This window comes from Brassica oleracea, chromosome C9 (assembly GCF_000695525.1).
Source record: "Brassica oleracea var. oleracea cultivar TO1000 chromosome C9, BOL, whole genome shotgun sequence".
NCBI lineage: Eukaryota > Viridiplantae > Streptophyta > Magnoliopsida > Brassicales > Brassicaceae > Brassica > Brassica oleracea.
Window position 1 is genome coordinate 38,836,314 of NC_027756.1, and position 10,282 is coordinate 38,846,595.

The 10,282-nt window shown below is 47.9% G+C and overlaps 1 protein-coding gene across 1 annotated transcript; it reads right to left on the minus strand.

Annotated features, from left to right (window-relative positions):
* Positions 1-5,003: 5,003 nt before the first annotated feature.
* LOC106314965 lies at positions 5,004-5,885 on the minus strand. Its single transcript, XM_013752757.1, has 2 exons — positions 5,598-5,885; positions 5,004-5,510 (listed from the first exon to the last, which is right to left on the minus strand). Exons 1-2 carry the CDS (start codon positions 5,883-5,885, stop codon positions 5,004-5,006), a joined length of 795 nt encoding a protein of 264 aa, XP_013608211.1.
* Between the last annotated feature and the right edge of the window lie 4,397 nt (positions 5,886-10,282).

A 10,282-nucleotide genomic window follows, 5' to 3' on the forward strand; every position in this document is an offset into this window, starting at 1 on the left:
GTAGATGGAAATCTTATATATTCGGAAATATGGAAGGTTCTCCTTATCGGCAATTTGCCTTTTCTTGGAGCTGGAGGCGGTTCCTGGAACCGATACCGGGATACCCGTTACTGGGGATCCTGAGCGTTCATAAAACGGGGACCCAGAGGTCTGGGTCCTGCCTGGGGTCTGGAGGAAAGTAGTACCTGAGTATTTCCCCCCAACAGTTTGCCCCTTATTTCTCGATTTCGTCATCGATTTCGAGGAATAACCTGTGCACTCAAGTCAACCGGGGTTGCTCATTCTCAGCAGGTATCCCTCAGGCAGGACAGCGTTCCAGGAGCTCGTCTTTTGGGTTCTTCGTAGGCTGGAATTTCTTCTTCGGACCCAAGTGAGAGACGGTTTCTCTGTAGAGGACCCAGCATTGGTAGTGTTTCTTCAGGTTCTTTGAATCTGCCATGGAGGACAGAGTCTGGAGTTTCGACGATCTCTTCCGGAGATTCTTGAGTCTGAAGAGAACATCTCTGGCCTTTATTCTTTTTCACAAAGTTTCCTTTCTCGCGGCGTATTCCTTTTTTCGCGAAGATCGTCCTTTCCTTTTCTTCCAGACCTGTCTACTTTTGAGGATCTTCCAGAATATCAGACAATATGAATATTTCCTTTTTCCAGCCATAGAGGAATAGAAACTTGGTGTATATAAAGTTTTGCAAAGCATTCGAGTAGCTCCAACTCGTCTTGAGCTTCTGATCTTCTGAGATGAATCCTGATACCCCAGCTTTCCCGTCTTCGTTCGTGGGTGGACGTACAAGACCGCGTCATCTCTCCGCCGACCCTTTCTCATCTCCTACCTCCGTCTGGGGAGAGATTTCAGAAGCTGATAATGAGGCAGTTCCGATGGCACCCCTGAGGCAGCGTCGCTCCTACTTCCTCGATGATGGCCCACGTTCCGAGATCCAGTAGGAGAGCCTTATCAATATTCGGAAGAAGTTTGCGATTCCTCCCTCGGTGGTGATGAGATGTCCTTCCGAGTTTTAACGGGCTCCGGATGGAGGATCTGATGAGATAGCCATTTATGAAGCGTATCTGGAGGCAGGTTTCCGAGTTGGCGTCCCCTCTATTGTTGCCGAGGTGTCTTCATTCTTTGGCTTCTGTCCTTCTCAGCTTACTCCCCTGACCTGCAGAACTCTAATGGCTATTTAAGTTCTTGGGGAATTTTTGGTAGAGGAGACTTCAATGGGAATCAAGGGTAACTATCCCTTTGGAGACGATTGGGACAAACAGTATTTATTTGTGAAGATTCCAGGATCGTCTCCATATCCTTCGTTTTGGCGTATCGTGGGTAAGTTACTTTCTTCGTCTTGTGTTTGCCGCTTGTCTGGAACTGATGTTTTATTATGATGACAGATGTAGCTCGTCCAATGTATTTCATCGGGGAGGTAGTGGTGAAGCTCGTGTTGGGATTTCCTCAACGATTCCGGTGGGTGAACTTCCTGATGAGCAAGGAGGCTCTATACCATAGTCGTGTGTGAGGTGAGATTTTGTTCTTTGGTTTCTTCTTGCTGCCATTCTTTCTTCTAATTTTTTCGTGTTGTCTTTCTTCAGGGAACGTTGCAAGGCTTTCGGTTTCGATTATCTATGATGAGTATCAAAAGGCAAAGACCCGAAAGAGACGACCCTTTTATACTCCTCCCCCAAGATTGGTTAGAGCTGCTTCATCGGTCTCTGGTCCTTCTTTCGTTCCTCCGGCTGGTACCGAAGCTCCATCCGCTCGTATCTCTCCTATGGCTGTTCATCAGAGATTGCTCACCGAATTGTTTTGCCTTTGTAACCAAGTGCGGGGTATTGCGTTCCATAGGGACCAATCAGTCCTCCGGGCAAGAGCTACAGCTAGATGGGAGCTTATGAAGGAGTGGCTGGAGAAGAAAGTGGATCACTGGAATCCAGAAGAAGAATATCACCGTTACCTATTATGGGCTGAAGGAGTTGACCAGCGGATGACTGGAGGACCGGTTCAAGCAGCTACCTCGGGATCTGCAGCGGGATCGCGATACTCAGCAGATCCGTTTTTTTTTAATGTTTTAGAGACGCCTTTTTTTCTTTTTTATGCTGGTGTTTTGAGCTTTTTACTTTTGAGTAATGTCTTCTACAGTTTCGAACGTTGATCCTTTGCGGTCCCTTTTTAAGAGATTGTTGCTTTTGACTCCTTTTGTGCGTTGAATTGATTCTTTAGCCCTTACTTTGCGTGTTGAATCATTTCTTGGTGGGAATCACTCCTGACTCCTGGGGCCGTGTGGCTTTAGAATCACTCCTGATTCCTGGGGGATCCGGTCGGCCTTGGACCCTGAAGTTTATGGGTTCCTGGGACCGACCCCTGGAATCCTAGCATGATTATGGACCTTGGGTCCGTAGTTTATAGGTATTTGGACCCTGAGGTCTTTCAAGATTTCTCGTGAAAGTTTTGTTAGAGGGCATGTGGGCCGGATCCGAGGTTTCGTGTTAACCCAGAATTATAGTTTTTGCAGGGACCGTATTCCGCCTCCCTAGGAGAGACTACTACCGGTACCTGTTGGGATTTCGCATTCTACCACTCGGAAGCTGGTCACTATCGAGTTCCCGTGCTGCATGCTGCCTCTGCAGAAGCCACTATCAGACATATTAAAGTTTTGCTGGTGTGGATGAAAATCCAAGTGCCAGACTTTACCACTCTCCACGTCTGGTCAAGCAGTCGAGTGCTCCATGTATAGGGCTGGGTTGCGGGTCAAACCCGCCAACCCGCGGGTTACAAAGTTTTTTTTTTGTCAAAAAATCTGACCCGCACAACCCGCGAACAAATAAATTTGTACCCGCACCCGCCCCGCTTAATTTTGCGGATAACCCGCGGAACCCGCGGGTTATATTTTTATTTTAAAAATATTTATTTAATTTATTTTTTGTAAAATATAATATAAATAATATATTGATAATTAAAATTTTAAATATTTTAAAATATTTTGATTATTATTTTTTAAAATTCTCATATTTTCTTTACAAAATATACATTTTTACAAAAAAAAATTGCGGGTTGGCGGGTACCCGCGTTTCAAAATCCACCTATCCGCACCCGCCCCGCATAAAATGCTCATAACCCGCACCCGCACCCGCGAATCGATTTTTCTAAATTGTTCGACCCGCACCCGCCCCGCGGCGGGTCAAACGGGCCGGGCCCCGCGGGTAAAAACTCATATTCCCAGGCCTATCCATGTATGTCACAGTACTTTGGCACTTTTATATAGTGTCCCCTGTATCGTATAGCCTGGAGCGTTTTAATACAGGTACTTACGCGTATGATTTTTGGGGACCCCGATATGCCTTAGGCTATACAGGGGTTTTAGTTAGTATCGACAACATACTCAGGCTTGCGCAGACCCATTCCTGCTTTATGTCTCATACCCATTTGTTTTCACGTGGAAATACCACGTATCAGTGAGGTTGAGCTGGGATTCGAAGGTTTCGTGGAACCCGATCCAGCCCTATATGCCCCTTTAAGTATTGTGGCTTTCCTACTACTTTTATAGTCGGAACTATTTCATTAGATAAGCTTTGTCCAGAGACTCTTAGCATACATATAAGTAGGAAACTAAAATGCTTAAACAATAGATAATAGAGTAATATAAATCGAGATCTGGGGATCCTAATATAGAATAGTAGGTTGCAAGGTGTTCCAAATAGGTAGACTACGTTTTACCATTTCTTTTTGATAGCTCGTGGACTATGTCATGTCATAGAACCTCGTCCCCTTGTTGGGAGGTCTCCGTCTCAGCTTGCTCATCATGGCTCTTGGTCGTATGCCATCGGTTGGGTTGGTCCTGGGCCGACAGCTCAGCGTTTTCTCGGATGATGAGCCTCGGGGTTGTGCTCAATGCAGAGAGGGTTCCTCCTTCCATCGTCTGGGGGATAGCCAGTCGGGTATTGAGTACTCGAGGTGGTTTCTCTACTAGTTTTCTCCCAGGGCTTATCGAGTTCTCTTCTGACCCGTGGATCCTTGCGTTGCTTGTAGGTTGAGCTTGCCCCAAGGATCCCGTACTGGTAGCCATTTTCTTCGGGACCTTAGGGGGTCTAGAGATCTTCTGCCCTAGTTTCGTGGATGATCCAGCTTCGAGGCGCGTGCCCCCCTTTTGGAAAGACCAAGATGTCATCATGGATTGGGACTCCTCAGGCGGGATCCACAGTCGTCTTTCTCTGGTTGACTGAGAACTTCGAATGTTTTCTGAGGTCTGACCCCTTTAGAGTGTACGCAGAAGATTGGTCTCCCGAATCGTCCTTTATGGGGGAAACGAGGTATCAACTCGCTTCTTGATACTCCTTATCTGGCCGGAATCTCCTGGGTGCCAAGGTATCTGACAACATGTGGAGATAGCGCCTATAGGCTGTCGCCTTTTCTGAGCTGGGGAATGATGCTTCTTTGGGATAAACCTGCTGGAGTTCGTAAATTTAGTACGGGTCCTTGGCCCTGAACTCTTCCTTGGGGTTATCATCATAGGGATCCACCTCTCCAGATATGATGCCTCGCGTCTGGACCTTGAATCGAAAGGACTCTGGGTCTTGACTACCTTTGGACCAGCTTGATTTGGATCCAAAAGAGACCATGCGAAGCGGTTGATGTTGAGCCGGGGAGAGTTCCTCGGCCTCCTTCTTTCGTTTCCAGCTTGTCGCGTACCTTTCGTCTTGTTAGTCTCTGGTCCCTGTACGCATAGGGTTCGAGACCTGTACTGTAATTGCTATAAGGCCTTGGTTTTTCCCTTCAGGGTGGTTTGATAGCAGGATCGAGAGTTTTCTTGATCACCCCTGACGGCCTTGATGCCCCAGGGATTTGGGAACTTCACCATTTGATGGAGTGTTGAGGGGACAGCTCCCATATCATGGATCCAGGGTCTTCCCAAGATCATGTTGTAGGATGATTGGTAGTCGACGAGGAGGAACTTAGTTGACATGTTGATTCCTCCATTATAGACTGGAAGAACCACTTCACCGGCGGTTTGCTTCACCTATCCGCTGAATCCCACGAGTGGGGTTATCCTCCTAGTTAAGACACTCTCGTCCAATCCCAGGTCCTGATAGGCGGTCTGGAAGATGATGTTGTTGGAGCTTCCGTTATCTACTAGGATCCTCTTTACCAAGCAGTTTGCTGCGGTAAGCGATACCACCAGAGCGTCATGATGGGGAGCTAGGACCTTCTCTTGTTCCTTTGCCATTAAGCCTATTTCGTCTGATCCCAAGAGTAGCCGTTTTGATTTGGACGTCTCCAGGCCAAGTTTGGCGTTTCGCGTGCTCTTCTTTGCGGCTGCATGGCTTATGCCGCTTATCTCCAAACCTCCGGATATGACATGAATCACTCGATCCTGTCGAGGTGGTGACGCGGGCTTGGTTTCAGCAGATTTCATGGGTGTCTCCTTGCTTAGGAGGTTCTTCGCCTTTTCTGATAGGAACTCCCGAATGTATCCCTTCTGGAGTAATTCGTTGACTTCGATCTTCAGTGCGACGCAATCCTCCGTCTTGTGACCATGGTCACGATGGAACTCACACCAGAGGTCAGGGTTTCAGAAGGAATCGGGTTACCTCATCTTCGGGGGCCATTTAACCAGTTGACCCATCTTCCTTAGGGCGTTGATTAGCTCTGGTTGGGATACAGAAAAGTGTGAGATATCTGGCCAGGTAGACACCGACATCCCTTCCACTCTCTCGAGTGGACGGCTCATGTACCTGCCCCAGTTTCTTCCCCCTTGGTTTTTCGTGGGTTTCTGGGAGGTCCTCTTGTCTCGATCACTCCGGTCTTGCCTGGTTGCTTGTTTTTGCTGAGTCCTAGCGCGGCTTGCGACGTCTTCCTCCCATTTTACATGGGCCCAGGCTCGGGATAATACGTCTTCCATAGTTTTACACTGATACTTAGTCAGTTCCTTGTAGAGATCCCCGTCTGGGAGCATGCCTCTTTTGAAGGCTGAGATTGTTGTGGTAACATTGCATTCAGGAATCGATACCTTTTCCTGATTGAAGCGAGCTATGTAATCGCGAAGGGGTTCGACCGATGCTGGAGGATTTCATAGAGGCTGTCCGAGGTTTTCTCCAGGTTCCGGCTACTTGTGAACTGCTCCACGAACCCATCATAGCATCCTTTGTTTATACTGAGCGATGTGGTCATCTGGGTCGCTGGTGCCGTCATACATCTTTATGTTGGGGAAGGAGAACTTTCTCGGTATCTCGATAAGGGCAGTTTTGTCTGTGAAAGGAGTATCGGCGTAAGAACATGGATTACCCTGGGGAACCTTTCTACCATAGATTGCATGGCGTCGAGCTTGTTGGAGAACATCTGCTCCAGATAGGTGGTCAATGAGGACTGCAATGCCGCGGCTCCTTCTGATGTTTCTTTTTCGGAGTCTGGCTCGGAGTCGCTGGATATTTTTTCATGGACTCGCGTATCTCCAGCTTTTTCTCCTGATGCCCCGGCTTCACCTAAAGGCTGTCGAGGCTCGGCATGGATCAAACCTGTGTGAGGAAGCGGCGCTTCTTGTTGCTTGTCGTGTTGAGGGCTTGATTCTTGTCTCGGAGAACAAGGTTTTCAGATTCGAACTGAGTAAGCTTCTCAGCACTTTGCTCCAGCTGCTTCGAATGTTTATCTAGCTTTTCCTTCAGGCTTTGAACTTTGGAGGAAAGCTCAGGGTTCTCGGTAGCTTCCCGAGCCTTGTGTAAGTCGGTTACCTAGCTTTGTAATCCGTCGATTTGCCTTTGTAGCTCGGCTTCTCTTGGAGTAGATTCTGACGTGTTGTCTTGCTCATCCACTGCCATCGTCACGTAGTTTAGATTACTCCCCTCCTTCTAGTGCCAAAATTTTAAGAGATTTTTGTGTAGGATCTTTTAGAGTACTACGGAACGATGGATATGCTGGGTTTCGTATAGATTTTAGAGTAGTAAAAGAGATTATGACTTGAATAAGCGTTTATTAGATCAAACTAGAAGAGATTACAAAGTATTGAGTAAGAAACCCTAGTCTAGCCATATAATTCTAGCCTTCAAGTCTAAAAGAGCCGATCCCTTGTTCTAGGGTTTGGGTTCCCCTTATATAGTCGTCTATAGGTTGGTTGGAGTAGATGGAAGTCTTCTATATTCAGAAATATGGAAGGTTCTCCTTATCGGCAATTTGCCTTTTCTTGGAGCTGGAGGCGGTTCCTGGAACCGATACCGGGGTACCCGATACTGGGGATCCTGAGCATTCCTAAAACGGGGATTCGGAGGTCTTGGTCTTGCTTGGGATCTGGAGGAAAGTAGTACCTGAGTATTTTTCTCCAACAACTATGACTTCTGGTCCTCTGGTCATCTCACCAGGCAAGGCTGCATAGAATTCCTTCACGATCTCTGGAATGTAACCTCCTAGGCCTGTGACAGTCTTCTTAAGTTTCCCTTTCTTGATTATACTCAGATAGCCCCATGTGTCTTCTGAGTTTAGATCCACTGAACGTTCTGAAATGATCTCTCTAGAGGCAAAACCCGCATACCTTTGCTCTGTAAGACGCTCTGCACTAGTCAATCCTCTCTTGATTGCTCTCTCGATATGTGTTGGGGAAAAATGTTCAGATTACTCCAGCTTCCGTCTTCTAGGTCCCTACCCCCAGGGTCCGGTTCCTGCCTCTGGGTCCTGGGTCCCTGCCCCCAGGTCCGGGTCCCTGCTTCTGGGTCCCTGTCCCCGAGTCTGGGACCTTCCTCCTTCTTTCAAGCCAAGTGATTTCTCCTGCCTTAAGATAAATGGAAATCTTCCATTTATCAGGTAACCAGCTTGGGCAAGAAGGATTATCCCTAAATCTAAGAGAAAGAGGAAGTATTCCAATACATACGACATCCCTTAAGAAAATGAAAATATTCTATTATCTAAGGATATAATAAATATTTCCAAATCCTAAGAAGGGAGGCACAACCTCTTCTATAAATATATGGCAGAATACAGTCCCTTAAAATACAAATCAAATACCCCTGGGTTATTAAGAACTTTCGGGTCCCCATGCAGTCTCCGGGTCCTGAACAAATTTCTTCAGGACCTTGAAAAGGTAAACCTCCAGGTTCTTTATAACCTCCCGGGCCCAACAACGACCTCAGGGTCTGAAGGAACCTTCGGGTTCCCAAACGACCTCCGAGTCAAGAAGCAACCTCCGGGTTCAAAACAACCTCAGGGTCCTAAATACGACCTCAGTGTCTAGAGGAACCTCCGGGTTCCCAACTGACCTCCGGGTCCCTAAACGACTTTCGGGTCCTAAATACGACCTAAGGGTCTAGAGGAACCTCTGGGTTCCCAACCGACCTTCGGGTCCCTAAACGACCTCAGGGTCCTAAATACGACCTCAGGGTCTAGAGGAACCTCCGGGTTCCCCACCGACCTCCGGATCCCTAAACGACCTTAGGGTCCTAAATACGACCTCAGGGTCTAGAGGAACCTCCAGGTTCCCAATCGACCTCCGGGTCCCAAAACGACCTCATTGTCCTAAATACGACCTCAGGGTCTAAAGGAACTTCCGGGTTGCCAATCGACCTCCGAGTCCGACCTCCGGGTCCCTAACCGACCTCAGGGTCCTAAATACGACCTAAGGGTCTAGAGGAACCTCCGGGTTCCCCATCAACCTCTGCGTCCTCACTCAACCTCCGGGTTCTAAAGGCGATCTCCGGGTCTAGGGCAGCCTCCGGGCTCCAGAAACGACCTTTGGGTCCCAACAACATCTCCGGATTCTGAAGCAGTACCACGGTTCTGTAGGATCCCAGGATCCTGCCATTAAATCTCCGGGTCCCTAAGAGAGACCTGTTATCTCATCGGAAAAATTTACGAGTAACCTATCTACGGAAGGTGGAATGTGAAGCATCCCTATACTTCAGGTTCACGAGTCTAACACATCTTGTTCCGTCTTTAAGACTTCCCAAAGGATAGCTGGATGACGCAAAGGAATACACTGCTCCAAAAAGCCTACCTAGCAATCAACGAGAGTCTACCCGACGAAGACGACTTCAAGTCAAAAAGATATACGGGAAGGTCCCCTTGAAGGTCCACACAACCATCAGGTTCCCGGACTAAGGTCCATGCAAGCAACGGGTCCCTTGACTAAAGTCCATCCAGCCTCCGGGTTCCTGGATGAAAGTCCATACAATATCCGATCACATCCTCGAACCTATGAGTTTCAGAAAGATGTATCTCTAAACCTCCAGATTTTGGGAGAGCATACCTAGAATCCTCTGGGTTCCATGAAAGCACGACGCAAGGTCATCCCAGCAATGATGGTGGCTTACCTCCGAAGAGAAGATTGCAGTACTACATAGTTGAGAGTGGCCAAGGATTAATGGCAGAGTTCAACCATTGTTTCCACCTTCTTTATTTGCCATGGAAACTACTGCTCGCGTAAACAGCATGTCATGGAGATCTACTCCGGTACCAAGAATCAACTCGGTTATCTCTAGGCACCAAGACGAACATGCTGAATGTCCCCTCTACCCAAAGTCAAGGTACGATCTAGAGACGAGGCAAGAAGCTCCAACTACAACATCAACACCAAAGGAGAATCAAGTATGCTAAACGCAGCAAGGAAACCGGCACGGAGACCCTCCTGAAAGTCTATTACAGCCTTTACAAGCTCGAGAGGCACAAGCAAGGCCAGTAGAATCAAGCATGAGGATCCTCAGTTTCGGCCTCCGGGTCTTATTCAACCTCTTCGTCCCCCTGATCCTTAGCCTCGCCAAGATTCTCCCTCTCAGAATTCCTGGGTACTGACCCATACACTCCTCCACACGATTCTTGGAATCAGATAGCCCTGCCTGAGCTGAGGCCGAGTATAGCTACAGAAGCTGCACAAGCACCTGGGGTATGATCAGAAGCATCACCCTTTATGCCGATGTTCCCGGCTTCTCCGTCAAACTTTCGGCCAACTCTGGCCACCGTGGGGGCAACGTCTCATCTTCATAAAGCAGAAGAAGAAAGTCTTACAAGTCATCTGAATCAAAGGTCATACATCTCTAACTAGGCTGCAAATCCTTTTACACCGAGCGCAAGTGCATCTGAGAACGACCGACAAGGCAGCGTGATAATACGGTGCAACTTATAAAGTCCTATGAAGAAAGTAATGTTATTTCCTGCCTTCAAACATGAAGCAAGAAAATAAGGGGCAAACTGTTGGGGAAAATATTCCATGAAGAGATTACTCCAGCTTCCGTCTTCCAGGTCCCTGCCCCCAGGGTCCGGGTCCATGCCTCTAGGTCCCGGGTCCCTGTCCCCGAGTCTGGGACCTTCCTCCGTCTTCCA

Bases quoted from the DNA above. Each gene is read 5' to 3' on its own strand.
- LOC106314965 (XM_013752757.1), bottom strand. From the start codon at position 5,885: ATGGAAGACGTATTATCCCGAGCCTGGGCCCATGTAAAATGGGAGGAA. The intron at 5,511-5,597 runs GTTAAATGGCCC...CATGGTCACAAG, and splicing joins TAAGGAAGATGGGTCAACTG to ACGGAGGATTGCGTCGCACT.